The sequence below is a fragment of the Mobula hypostoma genome, chromosome 24 (genome assembly GCF_963921235.1).
Source record: "Mobula hypostoma chromosome 24, sMobHyp1.1, whole genome shotgun sequence".
NCBI classification, from domain to species: Eukaryota; Metazoa; Chordata; class Chondrichthyes; order Myliobatiformes; family Myliobatidae; genus Mobula; species Mobula hypostoma.
In genome coordinates this window covers 50,355,366-50,377,554 of record NC_086120.1, presented here as the reverse complement: position 1 = coordinate 50,377,554, position 22,189 = coordinate 50,355,366, and the positions used below count along the sequence as shown (strand labels likewise).

Genomic DNA, 22,189 nt, shown 5'->3' with positions numbered 1-22,189 from the left:
AAGTATTTATATATCTTTAATTATGCAGATTGCACAGTACATTTTCACAGTCCTGCAGTGGTTTGAACAAAAAAAGCAAATTAATTACTGATGTTACAGTGGCAAGGTTAGGTGTGGAAGGTAACCTGAAGGGTAAGGTGGGTGGGTGGGCAGGTGGAGTAAAACAGCAAATAAACCCTGAAGGAATCAGAAACCTCATTTGGCAAAATTCATCTTGAAGTGCTACTTAATCCACATCATGACATTAAAAGAAGGCTTAGATCAAAATGAAACAAAACTAACTTATCACCCACAGTGCATGGTTTTCAAACTAATCAGTGCTTTGTAAGAACGACATGCTAATACAGTGAAATGATGCATCTTGAAAAAAAATCTTCTACTTCCTACTGAAATCACTTTTCTAGCCATGCCTAAGATTATGTTTAAGGTTTTTGGAGGGGAAGTATAGGGGTGATGTCAGAGTTTTAAAAAAAAAAATCAGAGTTGTGGCTGGGTGAAATGCTCTGCTGGGTATGGTGGTAGAGGCATATACATTAGGGACATTTAAGACAATCTTAGACAGGCACATAGATGAAAAGGCTATAGGGGAAGGAAGGGTTGGATTGATCTTAGAGCATGTTAAAAGGTCAGCACAACATTATGAGCAGATGGTCCTGTACTGTTCTATGTGGGTGCTTGCCTAAATACACTGGCAACACCACTGGCTTCATTTATCTTTGAGCCAATATGCAGCACAATGAGGAACTGCAATTCTGCAAAATACCAGGCTCATGATCATCAGACCTAGTTTCCTATAACATTTCTACACAGTTTTACTCATTTATGATTTTAAGAGAAAAAGGCATGACTTTTGCCAGTTCTGGTGGGGCTCCTCTTTGAGTTACTGTCTTAGAGCTAATAACGTGGAAAGGAATGTCAGTATTTTTGCTTGGATTCTTTCAGAAGTGCTCAAGATCAATTAAAATGACTAGTCAACAAATCTAGTTCCTTTGTAGAGTCTGGAGATAAACTTCTCTTTAACCAGTTGAAGACCATCTGAAAATATGATCCGAAGGTGCAATTTTCAATGTTCAGTAATTGAAAATGGCTGCTTCCCAGAGAGAAATGTGATAATGACAATTTCAAGGCTTTTTGGCACTATTCTTGAAACTAAGGTACAACTTTTTAGCACAACTTACCATATTCTGTATCATTTACTTCAGGTCTCATCATTCACACTGCCATAGTATTTTTTGAATATTTTGGGGAAAATCAAACCACGTACACTCCCACAGCAACTAGTTACTAATAGCATTGCATTAGTATCTCCTATTAGGCAAATCCAATTACTTACCTTCTATCATTAAGGCTAGGCTCTTTCTGCCTCATCTACCTAGGTTTCACCTCACCCCTTTCCAGACCACTCCAAATGTCTTTGCCTTATGATCTACCACTTCAGTCAGGCCCAAAAATTCAAAGTTACCAAAATCTGCATTTGCAAGAGATGGATGAAATGACCATTTGCCTCCCTTCACCCTGCTTCACAACTACTGTAATGGCACAAGATAATTTCTAGGCATTGATGTTAGTTATAACATACTTAAGGCCCTGAAAAACAACACATTGCTTTTCTTAAAATAGTACAGATTATGCTGGTGCATATTCATTGGCATCTCCAAATTAAGAAAAAGCCTCTCAATTTAGCTAGATTTTTACCCATGTTAACTCTACACATTTTGTTGAAGAAATGTTCAGGAAAGTTATTCAAAAATCTACATTTTCACACAAAAAAAAAACAAAAGATATGGCCACACACCAATCTTGGTCTCTTTTGTGTTAAATCAGACTGTAATATTCAAGCAACACACACACAAAATGCTGGAGGAGCTCAGCAGGCCAGGCAGCATCTATGGAAGAGTACAGTTGACGTTTCAAGTCGAGACCCTTCACCCGGGCTGGAGAGAAAAGATGATGAGGAGTCAGAGTAAGAAGGTGGAGGGAGGAGAGTGACCTCTGGTCTCCTGTATTCACAGGAGCTTAGAAGAATGAGGGGGGTATCTCATTGAAAACTATTGAATATTGAAAGTCCCAGATAGAGTGGATTTGGAGAGGATATTTCCTATAGCGGGGGAAAGAGTAGGATCAGAGGGCACTTTCCCCCACGCACCTTCTTACTCTGACTCATCTTTTTTTTCCCTCCAGTCCTGATGAAGGGTCTCGACCCGAAACGTCAAGTATACTCTTTTCCATAGATGCTGCCTGGCCTGCTGAGTTCCTCCAGCATTGTGTGTGTTGCTTGAATTTCCAACATTTGCAGATCTTCTCTTGTCTGTAATATCCAAGTTGATTTCCAGGAATACGAAGTTCATAAACTTTATGATTTAAAAAGATTATTACTTTTCCACATGGGCATCGATAACAAAACTTGTAGGTTGTAGAATTCGAGATTATGGATTAGGGAGGTGCTGGAGAAGCCTACGAAAATAATTACAATTTTATACACAGCACACCATGGTTTCGACTGAGCTCCCAAAATAAAATTACTGCCTCATTCCCCACTCAGCTGGGACTACTTCACTAGCCTTTAAGAGTCAATTACAGTAATCTGGTGACAGACCTTCTTGGGTAAAGACTCTGCTTCTAACAGCAACACAACAGTCAGCAAAATGGATGGTGAGATTTTTGTTAGCTTTTCAGATGTCACCAACCTTAATTTTCTTTATATATCTGATATTCAAGGAAGTATTTAGTGTTGAGGAAACTGACTCTGCAGAAGGATTTATACAGATTAGGAGAATGGGCCAAGAAGTGGCAGATGGAATATAGCATTGGGAAGTATATGGGCATGATCTTTGCAAAAAGGAATAAAGACTGACTATTTTCTAAATGGGAGAAAATTCAGAAATCAGTGATGCAAAGGGACTTAGCAGTCATTGTGCAGGATTCCCTGAAGGTCAGCTTAAAAGTTGATTTTGTGGTAAGGAAGGCAAATGCAATGTTAATGTACATTTCGAAAAGTTAAGAAATATAAAAACAAGGATGAAATTATTTATACGGCATTGTTCAGACCACACCAGTATTTTGAGCAGTTTTGAACTCATCGAAGAAAAAATGTGCTGACTTTGGAGAAGGTCCAGAGAGATTCATAATGATTGGGGGAATGAAAGGGTTAACATATGACCTTTTTATTCCCAGAATGAGGAGTGTTTGAGGCTCTGGGCCTGTACTTACTGGAGTTTGGAAGAATGGGGCGGGGGGGGGGAGGGTTATTGAAAACTTCTCCAATATTTGAAGTCCTAGATAGAGTGAATGTGGAGAGGATGTTTCCTATAGTGAGGGAAGTGTAGGACCAGAGGGCACAGCCTCAGAATAAAGGAACATTATTTCCTTTGAGGAAATGAGAAGGAATTTCTTTAGCCAGAGGGTGGCGAATCTGTGAAACTCATTGCCATAGAACAGCTGTGGAGGATAAGTCATTGGGTAAAAATTGGGTACGTTTTAAGCAGAGGATGAGAGGCTCTTGATTAGTCAGGGTGTCAAAGGTTAAGGGGAGAAGGCAAGAGAATGGAGTTGAGCAGGATAATAAATCAGCTGTGATAGAATGGCAGAGAAGACTTGACGGGCTAAATTATCCAATTCGGTTCCTATGTCTTATGGTCTAAAATTCAAATAAATACAAAACAAATAAATAGCAAATAAAGATAAAAGTCTTTATCAAATGAGTTTTTACCTTTACCTTTTAAATCAATGAGATGTTGATTGCTGTGCCAAGGATGGGAAGTCCAGACAGTGGCACATTCTAAAGCTGGCAAATCCCTGTGGGACTGCTTCACCACTGCACACCATGAGGAGTCCAGCAGTGGACAGAACTGGCAGATTTGGCATTCAGCATCTGTCAATAAGATCTAGATTTCCCTGCTTCACAGCTCATGCAGAGAATTTTCTGGCAGATGTCAGCACAATCCAGACTAATGTACATTTTAATATTACCATTCATCCATATCATCAGATTAGTCTCAGGATTAACTACAGGCAGTATAAATACATATTAACATTTTCAAATCTCCTTTTGTACTGAACTTAGATTTCAATTATGAATGGTGACACGTTTTCTCCACGTTGATTGGAATATGTCAACCCTTTTTCTAGATAAACCAATGGAGTTCCCCCTTCCAGCATTATAAACATTCACTCACATTGTTGACATACATAGATGCTTGTGCACTGAAGCCAAATCGCACACATTAACATTGGTATACATATCATTAAGCACTTTTAGATTTTTTGTACATTCAATTCAACTGTTTACTGTTTTCTCAAGTCATGTCCTCCTGGAATGTAGTTAGAATATTTAAAGACTAAACAATCCCTGTCCCTTGTAGGCAAAAGGATTAAGTTTCCTGAAGCCACTTAATAACTGATTATGATGTATTTTATCTTCCCTCACTTGATGTGTAGTGAATTGCATCAACAGTTATCAGCACAATTTAAAAAAAAAATCACTTGAGTTAACAAAGTCATATCATATATTACTGCTCTATTGGTGTTTTTCGACAAATGACTTGCAACAGATAATGCAGGACTTCTGAGTTTTATACATTCCAATATTTAAGTATATACATACACTTTAATAAGAACATGCAATATATCAATGCAATTTGACAGAAACATGATTTAACAGCAGGAAATGAACTACAACAGTCAAAGAGATAAATTCATGTAAACATTACCATTGCCAGTACAACTATACTCTGAATTTCTACTCAATACCTCAAATGTACTATATTTATCCAAGATGGATTAGGAATATGTTTTCCATTCAGTGGTGGATTTATTCCATTACCATCCATTTATCAACTGGAAACATTTGTGCCCAATTGAAGGATTTAAACATAATTCCTCCCGGTATGTATAAACTTTTTTCAAGCTCAAAATCTGTGCAATAAATATAGTTATGTGCAATAGTTTGCATTTTTTTCTATCATATCAATAGCTTCAGTGCAATTAGCTTGGGAAAAACACACTCACTCTGGATGCATTTCATGTGTTCTTCAAACCTGGCAATTTAAATGAGCCAAGTTAAGAACCGATTAATTTGCTAAACATCATTTTTATCACAAGGGAAATTAACTGCAAACCACAACTGAGTTAAAATATAGCAGGAGCAAAATTTCGATCTCAACATTGTAAAAAAAATCTTTAATGCATAAAAATATAAAAGATCACTATTTTAGGTTTGAAGTGAATGTCGACCTAAACTAATACCTAAAAGACCCATACTGTAACAGCCACCTTATCCTTTTGATTTTTATTAAGTTTGTTATCTTTATAAATATTTAATGAGTTTGATCACTCTGAGCTGCTTTACTAGAAAAGTTGACGAGGTCAGTTCTGCAAATGTGTGGGATGAAAAACATCTGGTTGACTACTTAGCGGCTTTCTCAAATACACAAACTGCCAAGTCCTGGATCTGCTGTGTTGTGTTGATTTATATGCATTTTTTGAGAAAGTAGAAGAGGATTAAAGTTAAATAACAATTCATTTTGTGAGATTATATGGTTGTCAGTTGTGCACTTACTTTACAACTTTAAAATGACAGTGCATATGTTTCCCAATACTTTAGTTTGCAATTGAACAGGGATACTCTACTCCACCCCACTGAACCACCCACACCTCTTGCTAGGTATACCAAGAAATAAGCATCAGGATTTTAATAAAGTACAGAATAAAAATGATTGTTCTAGGCTATAACGAATTCACTGCTTGTCAAATAAACAATTTTTATGCAATTGTAAAAAGTGGATTTAAATAGCAATAATTCATTGATGCAAAATTAGCAATTTAAAATGTAAAACATAACCTGTTGGCATTATACTGTTTTATTAAACATTGTCGATTAGAATCATAAATTCATACAGCACAAAAATGGGCCTTTTACCCTATCACATCCCTGATGACTTTCTGCCCACTTACATGAATCCCATTTGCCTGTATTAGGACTAGATTCTCTATGCCTTGACTAAATACGCCAAGATTATAGTTTCTTCCAATTCTTCCCCAATTCTCATCAATAACCACACAAAGAATGAAAATATGGAACTAACCAGTTCAATAATGGAGGATAACAAACTCAATGCTCCATAAAAATTAGTGTACAATATCAAGGCAGAAATGTGATTAATGGTATGTTTAATAATGTTTCCAGCTGGTTTTCCCCCCACCCCAGGCATCATTTAGTGCTCATCAGAGAACAGAATGAAGTGACTTTTATATATAGGATTTTCCTGCTACTCAGACACTAGATGATTTAAAAAAAAATGGCTGAATAGATTCCAGGTTTTATTATGAAGCCTATGAACGATCACCAACATACAGTAGCTTTACTAGAGTAAAACAAACATGAGAAACTGAAAAGAATGTATCAATGCCAAATTACATTTAATTTGAACATTTGCGGTATTAACCTACTTTTTAATTTCACATTTTAGACTATAAAAATAAAGCAACATTAATAAAAATTACCTTGCGAATTCATTGTGTGAACTGTGCGACTCTGTAATGTTGAGGGAGCCATCATGAGGCATAATATCCATGTTACAGTCCTCCAAACAACTTCCATAATTAAGTACCCTAGGATCAGAGAAGCAAGTGTTGTGCCAAGCTAAATCGCACTGTGCCAACATGTCTTCTCTCCAAACTCTCTTTATGTTTGGATGCTATCTTCTAGTTTCCCAGTGGCCATTTCTGAGCACATCTAATAATGCAGAAAGCAGTTGATTTTATTCTTGTGGTGTACTTGTCCATACAATATACAACATCAAGAGATCTTCGGTGATACAATTTCTGGAAGAAAGAAAACACTGATAGTATTGGAGGTCTTAAATAGGTGCCCACTTGTAGAGGAAATTCAAAAACTAATTTTGTGCTGGCCCTGCTGTTGACAATTATGTGAACAAATTACAAATGTTTACTTTCTAAACTGCTTGATTGGAAATATCTCAAGTCACATCAGACTGAACTAAACCAAAAAGAAAAATACTGTGGATGTTAGAAATCTGAAATTTAAAACAAGTTACAATGTTACAAATCCCCAAAAGGTCAATAAGCTAAACTATTTATTTTTAAATACATGTGCCTTAACCCGCTGAGCATTTCCAGCATTTTCTTTTTTTCAAATTAAATATAATTAAGAACATTTTCTATTCAATTTATTTTGGTATAATAATGTTTCCACTAATTTTAACCCAGGTACCCAATATTAAACTAATCATGTGTACTGCTGAAGTAGCTTACTTAATATGCCAATGCTATAAATTACATACACAATTAACAACCAGTTTCTGACCCAGAAGGGAAAGTCATAATACATTTATACTAAAACAATTAGTTTTCTTGATACTAACAACTAAATGAAACACTTCAAAATTATGCATTTCTAGAGCAATCCACCAGCGCTGAGCACATTCTTTTGGAACATGGGAGAAGACCAGAGCACCCAGAAGACAGTCACGTTGTCATTGAGAGAACTGAAGATTTCATGTTTATGGTCACATTGGGGTCTTTGGGGTTGTGGGGTTGTGGGGCAGTGGTCGGATAAGTCCAGGAAACAACATGCACTACCTTCAATTGCACTGCCTATTTTCACTTGGAAGGTTGATCAAGAAAAATTGTTTTTAGTCTCCAAGTGATTTTATCACCTATATTTATAAACTTAAAGTAACCAAAATTAAAATATCACTGTCTTTTTGATTTACTTTTCTCATTTGCTTTACGTTACTTGAAGAATATAATTTTGCCATCCTGCAGACTTTAAGTAAACGTCCCTTTACTTTGTTTCAGCAATACCCCTGAAAGTAAACATATATTCAGGTCACATTATTTGCCCACATCTGTTTGTGTACACAAGTTTGACAGTTTAGAGTTTGCTAAGGTAACAGGATGGATAACCATTAAAGCACCAAAATCCTCAACGGCAATTTTGAGCAAAGAGGTAAAGCTGGACAGTGTTCCTAGATTCATGCATATGGTGAATAAAATGTCAGCTTTAAAATCTCATCCCAGGTAGACTGTACTCTTATTCAACCTGAAAAATGGTTGTGGAGTGCTGTAAAATTTTCAGTAAGGGCCAAAGCAATGGCTTCAATCTTAGTCATGAGATCCAAAGTTGTGACCATTCCAGTATTAAACAAACAGCTTGGTAAGGCATATAATTGAACAAAGCACAATCAATGCCAATTGAACACAGCGCAATCAATGTCAAATTTGTTTCACATCTGTGGCATTCAATATGAGCAAAGTTGCTCATTAATTAGTCCTGGCCTCTTGAATTATATCTTGGGGCATTGGTTACTGCTAGAGAGAAAGTGAAGCAAATATCTGGTGGAGATTTTCACCAAAGCTGGGGACTTTCCAGAAATTTGAATGAAATATAAATAACAGAAGTGCAAACTAACTTGTCCAAATGGAATAACATAATTTGAATTGTGTTTTTGAGCTAAAAAGCAGAATGCATGTATGACATAATGGAAAAAAGAAATGGAGGATTCCACGACCTAAAAATTGCAGCACACCAGTACGTGCTCACTATTTGGGTATTAGACAGTCATGGGCTTTTTGTTGCAAACTTCAGCAGCACCCAAGTCCTCAGGTACTACTGAACTGCCAGTACCCATGGGCATAATGTGTTTTCATTCAAGTTTATTACAAGGAAATTAAAAATAGGACATACCTCTGTATGGTTCTAATCTAGTGTTACAAACATATTAATGTGGAATAGTGTTGCTGCTGAAATTGTGTCAGATGTATTACTCCCACTCGCACCAATACAGTCAAGTTTTCACAATGACACCAAGTGTCATTAATGTTATGTCTTATTTCAGGTAAAGTCTAGCTTCAAATTGCATAAGGCTGAAATAAACTGCAATATAGTCTAATTCTTGTGTCTAATGGTCAAATCTTAAATCTATAATATTCCTTTTTGCCTCTGTAAAGTTAACATGCAGAATTATAGTTAACTCCTTTCAGAAATTATATAGCTTTTTGATAGCAGTACTCCATACTTTTTGTGCATGAAGACAATGAACATGCTTATTTGAAGAGGGCAGGAATGTAGCATATTGTATTATATACCATTAGAATTTTTCGGTATTTATTATTAACTCACTTTGGAACCATAATGATTGTGAACCAAAATACTGGCAAAGTGTTAACACTTGCAGGTAACAAGCTATTACTTTGTGCAGCACAGAAGTTTCAGATGCCTTCACACAGAGCCTTTTCAAGTTCCAAGACTGTAATATGATGTCACATCTCTGAACATCAAATGATAATGTGGATGATCTTAACATCCAGATGTGTTGCACTGGAGTTCTTCCAAGAATAACTGTATGAGATGTGGCAATTTCCCTTTTGCAGTAGAGGCTTTAATTAAGCAGGATGAAGACAAAACAGCAACAATTGCACACACACACGCTGAAGCTTGAATGGAGATTAATTGGTGTAAGACCCAAGATGAATACATGGTCATTTTCAACCGATCCTGGAGAATTGTAGGAGGCAACTCTGAAGACATGTTCAAACAGGCACTTTCTGTGTGCCATGTTGCTCCATCTGGGATGTATTTTCTGGACAGCAGATGACACAACAGAAGAAAACCACTTATATGCCATCATGTCCACACTTCACTGATGCTCAACCAAATTAAATATTTCAGTTATGAGTCTTGTTGATAGCTGAAGAGAAAGGCTCGCTATCCATGAAGCAAGAACGATAAATATACTCCAAAATTAGCTGTATCACAAACCAAACTATTCCAGTTATACACTGGCATCTCCTTGACAAGGTGGAAATCTTTCCCAAGCGCATTTGTCCATAAAAGTAGAACAACTGTGATGTGACCAATCAATATGTAGTTTCCCCTCAAAAGGTTCTGAGATGATTAATGGTAAGACTCGCGGCAGTGTGGAGGATCAGAGAGATCTTGGGGTCCGAATCCATAGGACGCTCAAAGCAGCTGCACAGTTTGATGCTGTGGTTAAGAAGACATACAGTGTATTGGCCTTCATTAACCGTGGAATTGAATTTAGAAGCCAAGAGGTAATGTTGCAGCTATATAGGACCCTGGTCAGACCCAACTTGGAGTACTGTGCTCAGTTCTGGTCGCCTCACTACAGGAAGGATGTGGAAGCCATAGAAAGGGTGCAGAGGAGATTTACAAGGATGTTGCCTGGATTGGGGAGCATGCCTTATGAAAACAGGTTGAGTGAACTCGGCCTTTTCTCCTTGGAGTGATGGAGGATGAGAGGTGACCTGAAAGAGGTGTATAAGATGATGAGAGGCATTGATCGTGTGGATAGTCAGAGGCTTTTTACCAGGGCTGAAATGGTTGCCACAAGAGGACACAGGTTTAAGGTGCTGAGGACTAGGTACAGAGGAGATGTTGGGTTAAGTTTTTTTACTCAGAGAGTGGCGAGTGCGTGGAATGGGCTGCTGGCAATGGTGGTGGAGGCGGATACGATAGGGTCTTTTAAGAGACTTTTGGATAGGTACATGGAGCTTAGAAAAATAGAGGGCAATGGGGAAGTCTAGTAATTTCTAAGGTAGGGCCATGTTCAGCACAACTTTGTGGGCCGAAGGGCCTGTATTGTGTTGTAGGCTTTCTATGTTTCTATGATGGCAACAAGGCAATCACCATTTTGGGTTATGCCAGGACCATGTAGTTCCAGACAACATTGTTGGTTTTTAAACAATGGAAAAAGAGCTGAAAACCAAACATGTGTGAGAATGATCAACCTCGACATCAAATACAGCATTAAGCAGCTCCAGCAAATCAGCACACACCAAGGAGGATAAATACTTTACTAGCAAGCACCGCACCTCATTATAAGAGAGGCAGTTGTCACTGTTTAGGCAATTATTCTGGCCCATTTCTACAAGAGTCCCTAAAGACATCCTCCTGGATCAACTATCTTCAACAGGCTCATCATTTACCTTTCTACCAATATTGAGTCAGAAATGAATATATTCAATGCTCAAATTCTTTTCAATTCATCATAAAGAACACAAGAAATAAAGAGTGGATTATCTGGCATCTCTTGCCATCTCTGCCATTCATTGGGTCATGGCTGATCTCTTATTTCAGCATCATTTTCCTGCATTTCCATAATATTATTGTCAAAATCTATTAATAAGAATGGTGGAATCTATTCCCACACTATACTTGACCCATCTTACATTCAGGCATGGACAAATAAACTGGAAGGAAGAGTCAGATAATGACCATCAATAACCATTGCCTGGCAATGATCAAGCAAGACTCAATGTCAAGAGAGAGGTTGGACTCAAAGACATTACTATCACCAAGAAGGAATACCTTTGGTCTACTGACCAAAAGCTCTACTGTACTAGAGATATAAAGTATGACAAGAAGAGCTGGTCAAATGTTAGTCATCTGGCGGCAGGTAGCTCAGAGCCTTTGCACCATCTACAAGGCAAGAATATGGTGGAATACATTCCGCTGTTCTTAATACATCGAGTTCCAACACTTGAAGTTGGAATGCATCCAGGACAAAGTGGTACACTTGGCTAATACCCCATCCAGAACCCAAAGCATTCACCCCAGAACAATGGTATCTACTGCACCTACTCATCTATGCTTCCCCAACAGCATTTTTCCAAGTTGCAACATCTACCAGATGTTTCTAGGTGGTGGGGTGAAGACAAGTCTCTACTAAAGGAGTTGTAAGGTACTTCTTCCCTTCACTAGCTTGTAGTTCACCCTTGGGAAATGTTTAGCAACTGCTTGGCTCCCCGATCAGGGTCACATAAAACCATGGGAGCAGGTGGCGGATGGACATATGAGCAGCTGGTACACAAGTCCTTGTTATCCGACCACTGACGCCAGGCAGACAATCTCTAAAGAGTATTGATAATGGCTGGGGTCACCCTCCTTGTAAAGACACTGCCCAGAAAGCGGCAATAGCAAGCCACTTCTGTAGAAGTTACCAAGAAGAATCATGGTCATAGACCACGATCGCCCATGTCATACAACACAGCACATAATGATGATAATGATGACCAAAAACAACTGTGTGTCTGGGACACCTACACTTATAAACATACAGTATATTGACTTCAAGATGCAGTACATCACTTCATGAAGGAGTCTCAACATCTTCCTCTCATCAGCAATCAGGGTGGGCAACAGATGCGAGTCTTGCAACTCTAGCTGACAAGGGGAAGTAAATTGCAAGAGATCGTTTGAGGATAAATGCACATTTGATATGAGAGAGACTTTTAAGAGGTCAATTGGCTAAAATTCAGAACCAACATGTTCTTACGTGGATGACAGATAATGACAAGTTTTGGAAGCATGACTGACAAGAGATGTTACAAGTTCAATCAAACAAAAAGAAAGCAAGCATTTATAAGGTTTAGGAAGCTGAAACCATTCAAGTCCCTCGAGGAATATAAAGGAAACAGGAAAGACTGTAAACAAGGATGCATGCTGCAGCTGCATAAAACTGCATCTCAATAAGGCCTCTTGAGCATAACCTGTCATTAAATAGGATTGCAGCTGATTGTCTTTGTCCAGGCACTGTCTCCTTTTCTGTGTTACTTCCACACAGTTCTCAATACCCTGGTCTTTCAAAAAATATCTTCCTTCTCTGATCTGGTCTTCAGGATAGCAAATTAACCATATAACCATTACAGCACAGAAACAGGCCATCTCAGCCCTTCTAGTCTGTGCTGAACTCTTACTCTCTAGTCCCACCGACCTGCACTCAGTTCATAACCCTCCATTCCTTTCCTGTCTATATATCTATCCAATTTAACTTTAAACGATAATATCGAACCTGCCTCAACCACTTCTGCTGGAAGCTCATTCCACACAGCTACCACTCTCTGAGTAAAGTAGTTCCCCCTCATGTTACCCCTAAACTTTTGCCCTTTAACTCTCAACTCAACAAAATTTGAATAATTCACCACCCAGTTCTTTACTAAGTGAAAAGAATGCAGTCATATCTTAACTGGTAACATGGAATTCATTCCCTACAATCTAAAGTAGTGGTAAAATGTCAACACATGGTTATAACTGGTACAAACCTTTTGTTCTGTTCTCATACTTCATTACTTCTTTCCTTTCCATTGCAACTGAAACACGAGGATCCAGTACAAAAGTCTGAGGAAATAGATGAACTTCTATGCGACTGCCTTGAATTGGTAGCCTGGTCCATATTTGAAAATTCAGCAGCCAACCTGGATGAGTATACTGCCGTCATGGACTTGTATCAGCAGTATGACGAGCACTGTGTACTAAAGGAGTCAATCTGGGTGTTCTCAAACCAGAAAGTATAGATGATCCCTACTGAAGTCCAGGACTATGGCGTTCAAATCAGGCAGTCCTAACCTATTTAAGAAATCAAGATACAACCTTCATAAAGCTGTCAGGGATGCCAAGAAGTAACTTCGTCCGCCTGTTGCACCGTTGAGGTCTTGGGCCAAGATGATACCAGTCAATACCCACTGCAATTTACCTACCATTGAAATAGGTCCATGGTGAATGCCATGACCTACACTCATCTCTGGAGCATGTGGACAGTATAGACACTTGCATCAGACTATTGTCATTGACTACAGCTCTATTTTTATTGACTTTGCTTGGAATTTTGGTAATATCTCCCTTTTATACTAGAGCCTTGATTTCCTGACTAACAGAGCACAAACAATCATGATAGTCAGAAATATTGCTGCCTTCGCTTGGAATTTGGTGCACATCTCTGCTTTCTCAGGCAACTAAAGACATCTGGCATATCACCTTTGACTTACACCAATTTTTAATTGATTCACCATTGAAAGCATGCTATCCAGACGCTTGACTCTTTGGTATTGCAACTACCTGAGACTGCAAGAAATTGCAGAGTTGTGGACACATCTCAGCACATTACGGAAACCAGCCTCCCTTCCATGGACTCCATCTTTACTTCTCTCTACCTCAGTACAGCAGCCAGCATAATCAAAGACCCCACCCATCCCAGGCATTTTCTCTTCTCTCTTCCCCTCCCCCACAGGAAGATAGAAAAACCTGGAAGCAGGTACCACTAGGCTCAAGACAGATTTCTATTCTGTTAGAAGACTATTGAAGGATCTTCTTGTACAATAAGATGGACTCTTGACCTCACAATCTACCTTGTTCCTTCTTGTTTGCCTGCACCGCACTTTCTCAGTAACTGTAACACCTCATTCTTCATTCCTTTACCACTTTTCCCAGTACTACTTCAAAACACTACTGTAATGAAATGATGTGTATAGATGGCATGCAAAACAATGTTTTTCACTGTTTTTAATAATAAACCCATTTACCAATACAATAGTTGGGCACTATGGTAGCATAGCAGTTATTGCAATGCTGTTATAGCTTGGGATGTTAAGAGTTCAGAGTTCAATCCTCTGCAAGGAGTCTGTACATCCTCCCCATGAATGACATGGGTTTTTCCAGGTTCTCCAGTTTCCTCCCACAGTCCAAAGACATACAAATTAGTAGGTTAATTGGTCATTGTAAATTGTTCCATGATTAGGTTAGGGTTAAGTTGGGTGTTGCCTGGCAGTGCGGCTCAAAGGGTTGGAAGTACTTACTGTGCTGTTTTTCTAAACAAAGTAAATAAATAAAATACTTCCTTGCCCTCTCAAACAAAAATTATCCTGCTTATTTATGTTACTGTTCAACTGTTACTTTAAAATCTAATTTCTTGAACTCATTAAGTACAGTTCTGATCAGGTTAAGTATCTTTTGACCTGGCCATATTTCCATATTTTCCTACATGTTGTTTTAGTTTATTATTCTTGGTCACGTTTGACAAAAAAAAACATTTTTGCCTCTCAGTTTTTACAATTTAATTTGTCCATTTCTGAAGGAGCAGCATGTCTTGCAACAGCACCAAAGAGAAAGAAAGCTCTATGCTTCTCTTCCAAAACTGTATGCCACTGTATTCAAGTTTTGCTTTTGATAAAATTAACTCATGGTCCAGGACATTATAAGTTGAATTTAACTACATCTGCAGAGAACTGATTATCCATATTTACAGGAGACAAAAAGATATTTTATATGCGCACATACATATGCATTGCTTATAAGTAGTATTCACCAACATCCCCCCCCCGCCCCAGAAGTTTTCATGTTTTATTGTTTTACAACATTGAATCACAGTGGATTTAATTTGGCTTTTTTGACACTGATCAACAGAAAGAGTCTCTTTCGTGTCAAAGTGAAAACACATTCCTGCAAAGTGATCCAAATTAATTACAAATATAAAACAAAATAATTGATTGCATAAGCATTCACCCCATTCAAGTCCAGTAAATGCTCCTTTGGGAGCAAGTACAGCCTTGAGTCTTCTGTGCAGATAGGTGTCTATCAGCTTTGCACATCTGGACACTGCAATTTTTCCCCCATTCTTCTTTACAAAACTGCTCAAGCTCTGTCAGATTGCACAGGGATTGAGAGTAAACAGCTGTTTTCAAGTCCTGCCACAAATTCTCAATTGGACTGAGGTCGAGACTCTAACTTGGCCACTCCAGGACATTAACTTTGTTGTTTTAAGCCATCCTGAAGAGCGTTGCCTTTATGCTTGGGGGTCATTGTCTTGCTGGAAAACAAGTCTTCTCCCAAGTTAAAATCTCTTGCAGACTGCATCAGGTTTACCTCCAGGATTTTGCTGTATTTTGCTGCATTCACTTAACCCTCTATCTTCACAAGTCTTCTAGGGCCTGCTGCATTGAAGAATCCCCACAGCATGATGCAGCCACCACCTTGCTTCATGGTATGGTGTGTTTTGATGATGTGCAGTGTTTGGCTTGCACCAAACATAGCGTTTAGTCTGATGGCCAGAAAGCTCACTTTTGGTTTTATCAGGCCATAGAACCTTCTTCCAGCTGACTTCAGAAAGTCTCCCACATGCCTTCTGACAAACTCTAGCTGAGATTTCAAGTGAGCTTCCCCCTCCCCCAACAGTGGCTTTCTCTTTGCCATTCTCATAAAGCTGCAACTGATGAAGCACCGGGGCAACAGTTGTTGTATGCGCTCTCTCTCCCATTTCAGCCACTGAAGCTTGTAACTCCTCCACAGTTGTCATAGGTCTCTTGGTGGCCTCCCTCACCAGTCCTCTTCTTGCACGATCACTCAGTTTTTGAGGAGGCCTCCTCTAGGCAGATTTACAGCTGTGCCATATTCTTTCCATTTCTCGATGATTGACTTAACTGCACTCTAACTGACTTGGAAATTTTCCTGTATTCATCTCCTGACTTATGCTTTTCAATAACCCTTTCACAAAGTTACTTTATAAATGTAAACACGAGGAAATCTGCAGATGCTGGAATTTCTCTTCCTAGAGATGCTGCCTGGCCTGTTGCGTTCACCAGCAACTTTTATGTGTGCTGCATGAAGTTACTTGTAGTGTTTTGTATTCATGGTATAGTTTTTGTCTGGATACTGGCTCACCAGCAGTTAGACCTTCCAGGTACAGGGGTATTTTTACTACAATCAATCGAAACACCTTGAATGCAAAACAGGTTTCCTAAAACAGATTTCCATTTAACTAATTATGTGACTTCTAAAACCAATTGGCTGCACCAGTGATAATTTGGTGTGTTATATTGGGGGGGGGGGAATACTTACGCAATTATTTATTTTGTTTTATATTTGTAATTAATTTAGATGGCTTTGTAGAGCTCTGTTTTCACTTTGGCACAAAAGTCTTTTTTCTGTTGATCAGTGTCAAAAAAAAGCCAATTAAATCCACTGTGACTCAATGTTGTAAAACAATAAAACATGAAAACTTCCTGTAAATAAAAAATATTCTAGACAGTTAAATCATCACAATTTTAAAATAGGAGATGTAAAGTAAGAATCAATGCCAGATTATAATCATGTATCTAAAAAGGAAACTGCTTATAGTGGAGATGATTTGAACACAAATTAAAGCGAGTCATTTAATTTGGCCCAAACTAATTGAGTGCCCTTTCCAGGTGGATTTGTGGATTATACCGTTGAGCAGTCAGTCTTGGCTACATTTGAAGACTGACACCTTGAATAACCTTTTGTTATAAGCATTTAGCCACAAGGTCAGAAGCATAGACCCCCCTTGGATATCTCCTTTCCAAACTGTTGGGAACTGTTACAGGCTGTTAAAAGATGAATTCATTATTCCACATGAGTTTCATCTACATGAAATATTTTAAAAATTACTATCTAGTCAAGCACATTCCTGAATTATGTTTAGAATGTTTTCAAGAACCAAAAAAAAAAGACACTGAAAAATTGAAGAAAATTATCATAATGGTAAGTAACTTGGAACAACACATTTACAGACAAAACTGTGTTAAGTCCCAGCTGGTGGCTGGCAGCCAGCTGTATGTGAAGGTAATGGGGAGCAGATGGAGAAATAATTTGTCTGAAAAGGCAAGTTCCAAGAGGCCTCCTAGAGAATGAAATGGAAATTGAGCAAGCAGATTTTTTCAGTATTTTTAGAGAGATGTGCAGTGATTTTCAGCTATAATAATTTGTTTTAACGTTCACGCTAGGATTCATTCTGCATCAATCATACAACAGACCTCCGTTAACGGGCATCTTTGATTTATCTGCGAAATCTGGCCGATAAAATACATTGTTATCCTTATTAGATCGTCGTGTGTGTATGTATATATATATATTTGTAAGTCATAATACACAGAAAATTTAAATAAATGAATGCTACTACTTTGTTTTAAAACATTGCATTAATTCACATTAAACTTTGAATTAACAACTGTTCATTCATGCTACTTTCCGTTCTTGCAGCAGTCATTACAGTCGAAAATAACAACTTAAACAGAATTAAAAAAAACATATAAAAACATTCGGTAATGGTTTCAAATGCAATGTATATATATAAAACTCTTCGACCTATTCCCAGACAGAATGAAATGTTTGGCACAGGCTAAACTTGACCCAGACTGCTTGGCTTTAGGCCACTTCAGTGCTTGCCGGTTGCCTGAACGCGTTGAAGAATCACAAACAAAATGAGAATACTGCTCTATTTCAGACTTTTTTTTGGGAGGGGATCCTTATTTTCCAAGCACCGACTGACTTTGAGGATCCACGAGCAGGTCAACTGTACAATGCAATAGCCACTCTCAATGTGCTGCCGATATCCATTATTAAAGGCACCTGCATTGCTGCTCCGAAAGCGTGGCACCGCTTTGGGTTTCTCTCAACTGACAGCAACGCTCTTCCACACCACCTTAACGAAAGCACTGAAATCGTCGCAGGCAGCCCAATTTTAAACGTTTTGTTAATGTATTAGCGTTATTTTTAAAATCCCCGCAATTAGCAGCAGTCGGTAAGTTAACGGTACTCCCTCATGCACGAGCTGAGGAGTTAATGTGGGAGACGACTTGGAAAGCAGGACATACTCCACCTTTATTGGCGGTTCTCGGTGTGTGCCGCGGCCGGCCGGCTGGCTGGGGAGGGCAGTCGGCAGCAGTAGCGGGACTCCGCGTCGTGTGGCGCCGCGCCGCTCCCCTCACATCCCCGCGCCCTGACAGCCCGCTTCACCTCAACCGCGGCAGCACGTGCGGCGTGCTGACGTCAGCGCGGCGCCAGGGCGGCACTTCACTTGTCCGTTCGCCCACCGGCTTCGATCGCCGGGGCTGGCGCTTCCTGGTAAGTCCGCTGCCATAGCCATTTCTTCAGGTAAAAATAAACCAGGCAACCTGCTTTTCTGCAGCTTTTGTCCTGGGAACCAGTGTGAACTCCTCACCAATTTCTACGATGAAAAGCACCCTATCATGAACATAAGAGATGAGTCCTGAAGAAGGATCTCGTCCCGTAACGTTGGTTGTGTATTACTTTCCATAGATGCTGCCTGACCCGCTGAGTTCCTCCAGTATTTTGTGTGTGTTGTCCAGGATTTCTGTCATCTGCAGATTTGTTCATGTTGTATTATCACTGGCATGGCGAAAGTTGATGCTCTGTGCAGCAGTACAGTATAACACATAAAAATACTATAAGTTACAATGAATAAACAAATAGTGCAAGAGAGGATTACGGAGGTAGCGTTCATGGGTTTATGGACCGTTTAGAAATCTGATGGCAGAACGAAAAAGCCGTACCTAAAACAATGAGATTGTTCTCTTATTACTATCATCAGGGAGAGGCTCCTCTGCCTTCTCCCTGATGGTAGTAATGAGAAGAGGGCATGACCTGGATGGCGAGGGCCTTTAATCATGGATTCCGCCTTCTTGAGACACTGTCTTTTTTACCATAAGACACAGGAGCAGAATTAGGCCATTCAGTCCATCGAGTCTGGTCCACCATTTCATCATGGCTGATCCTGGATCCCATTAAACCCCATACACCTGCCTTCTCGCCATATCCCTTGATACCCTGACCAATCAGAGTTCTATCAACTTCCACTTTGAATATACCCACGGACTTGGCCTCCAACGCAGTCTGTGGCAGAGCATTCCACAGATTCACTACCCTCGGGATAACACTAACCCTAACCCTAACCTTTTAAAAAAAGATCTCCTTACTTCTGTTCTCAAAGCCACCCCTCAATTTTGAGGATGTGCCCTCCAGTTCTAGATACCCCCACCAGAAAGAACATCCATTCCACATCCACCTTCAACATTCAGTAGGTTTCAATGAGATTCCCCCGTATTCTTCTAAATTTCAATGAGCAAGTGCTCCTCATATGGCATCAGGAACAAAGGTGATGAACTGAGAGCTTGGATACATGCATGGAATTATGGCCATTACAGAGACTTGGCTGGCACCAGGGCAGGAATGGATTCTCAATATTCCTGGATTTCAGTGCTTTAAAAGGGATAGAGAGGGTGGAAAAAAGGGAGGAGGGGTGGCATTACTGGTCAGGGATACTATTACAGCTACAGAAAGGGTGGGTAATATAACAGGATCCTCTTTTGAGTCAATATGGGTGGAAGTCAGGAACAGGAAGGGAGCAGTTACTCGATTGGGGGTATTCGATGGTAGCAGCAGAGATACAGAGGAGCAGATTGGGAGGCAGATTTTGGAAAGGTGCAAAAATAACAGGGTTGTTATCATGGGTGACTTTAACTTTCCTAATATTGATTGGCACCTGATTAGTTCCCAGGGTTTAGATGGGGCAGAGTTTGTTAAGTGTGTCCAGGACGGATTCCTGTCACAGTATGTGGACAGGCCGACCAGGGAGAATGCCATACTAGATCTAGTACGAGGTAATGAACCAGGTCAGGTCACAGATCTCTCAGTGGGTGAGCATCTGGGGGACAGTGACCACTGCTCCCTGGCCTTTAGCATTATCATGGAAAAGAATAGAATCAGAGAGGACAGGAAAATTTCTAATTGGGGAAAAGCAAATTATGAGGCTATAAGGCTAGAACTTGCGGGTGTGAATTTGCAGGGAAATGTACTATGGACATGTGGTCTATGTTTAGAGATCTCTTGCGGGATATTAGGGATAAATTTGTCCCGGTGAGGAAGGTAAAGAATGGTAGGGTGAAGGAACCATGGGTGACAAGTGAGGTGGAAAATCTAGTCAGGTGGAAGAAGGTAGCATACATGAGGTTTAGGAAGCAAGGATCAGATGGGTCTATTGAGGAATGTAAGGAAGCAAGAAAGGAGCTTAAGAAGGGACTGAGAAGAGCAAGAAGGGGGCATGAGAAGGCCTTGGTGAGTAGGGTAAAGGAAAACCCCAAGGCATTCTTCAGTTATGTGAAGAAAAAAAGGATGACAGGAGTGAAGGTAGGACTGATTAGAGATAAAGGTGGGAAGATGTGCCTGGAGGCTGTGGAAGTGAGCGAGGTCCTCAATGAATACTTCTCTTCGGTATTCACCAATGAGAGGGAATTTGATGATGGTGAGGACAATATGAGTTAGGTTGATGTTCTGGAGCATGTTGATATTAAGGGAGAGGAGGTGTTGGAGTTGTTAAAATACATTAAGACAGATAAGTCCCCGAGACCTGATGGAATATTCCCCAGGCTGCTCCATGAGGCGAGAGAAGAGATTGCTGAGCCTCTGGCTAGGATCTTTATGCCCTCGTTGTCCACGGGAATGGTACCGGAGGATTGGAGGGAAGCGAATGTTGTTCCCTTGTTCAAAAAAGGTAGTAGGGATAGTCCGGGTAATTATAGACCAGTGAGCCTTACGTCTGTGGTGGGAAAGCTGTTGGAAAAGATTCTTAGAGATAGGATCTATCGGCATTTAGAGAATCATGGTCTGATCAGGGACAGTCAGCATGGCTTTGTGAAGGGCAGATCGTGTCTAACAAGCCTGATAGAGTTCTTTGAGGAGGTGACCAGGCATATAGATGAGGGTAGTGCAGTGGATGTGATCTATATGGATTTTAGTAAGGCATTTGACAAGGTTCCACACGGTAGGTTTATTCAGAAAGTTAGAAGGCATGGGATCCAGGGAAGTTTGGCCAGGTGGATTCAGAATTGGCTTGCCTGCAGAAGGCAGAGGGTGGTGGTGGAGGGAGTACATTCAGATTGGAGGATTGTGACTAGTGGTGTCCCACAAGGATCTGTTCTGGGACCTCTACTTTTCGTGATTTTTATTAACGACCTCGATGTGGGGGTAGAAGGGTGGGTTGGCAAGTTTGCAGATGACACAAAGGTTGGTGGTGTTGTGGATAGTGTAGAGGATTGTTGAAGATTGCAGAGAGACATTGATACGATGCAGGAGTGGGCTGAGAAGTGGCAGGTGGAGTTCAACCCGGAGAAGTGTGAGGTGGTACACTTTGGAAGGACAAATTCCAAGGCAGAGTATAAAGTAAATGGCAGGATACTTGGTAGTGTGAAGGAGCAGAGGGATCTGGGGGTACATGTCCACAGATCCCTGAAAGTTGCCTGACAGGTGGATAGGGTAGTTAAGAAAGCTTATAGGGTGTTAGTTTCAAAAGTTGAGGGATAGAGTTTAAGAGTCGCGATGTAATGATGCAGCTCTATAAAACTCTGGTTAGGCCACTCTTGGAGTACTGTGTCCATTTCTGGTCACCTCACTATAGGAAGGATATGGAAGCATTGGAAAGGGTACAGAGGAGATTTACCAGGATGCTGCCTGGTTTAGAAAGTATGCATTATGATCAGAGATTAAGGGAGCTAGGGCTTTACTCTTTGGAGAGAAGGGGGATGAGAGGAGACATGATAGAGGTGTACAAGATAATAAAAG

At 39.8% G+C, this 22,189-nt stretch overlaps 1 protein-coding gene across 2 annotated transcripts in view; it reads right to left on the bottom strand.

Moving 5' to 3' along the window:
• The window catches only part of LOC134337597 (A disintegrin and metalloproteinase with thrombospondin motifs 6-like), a 214,649-nt gene extending 196,077 nt beyond the window's left edge, over window positions 1-18,572 (bottom strand). Inside the window, exons 1-2 of one of the 2 annotated variants that reach the window (XM_063032752.1) lie at window positions 18,432-18,572; window positions 6,502-6,822 (exon numbers count right to left, since the gene is read on the bottom strand). In XM_063032752.1, the coding sequence (XP_062888822.1) occupies window positions 6,502-6,598 (97 nt within the window). In that variant the 5' untranslated portion in view covers window positions 6,599-6,822; window positions 18,432-18,572. The remainder of the gene's footprint in view (window positions 1-6,501; window positions 6,823-18,431) is intronic. The other variant, XM_063032753.1, reaches the window with a different exon arrangement.
• Window positions 18,573-22,189: the final 3,617 nt, after the last annotated feature.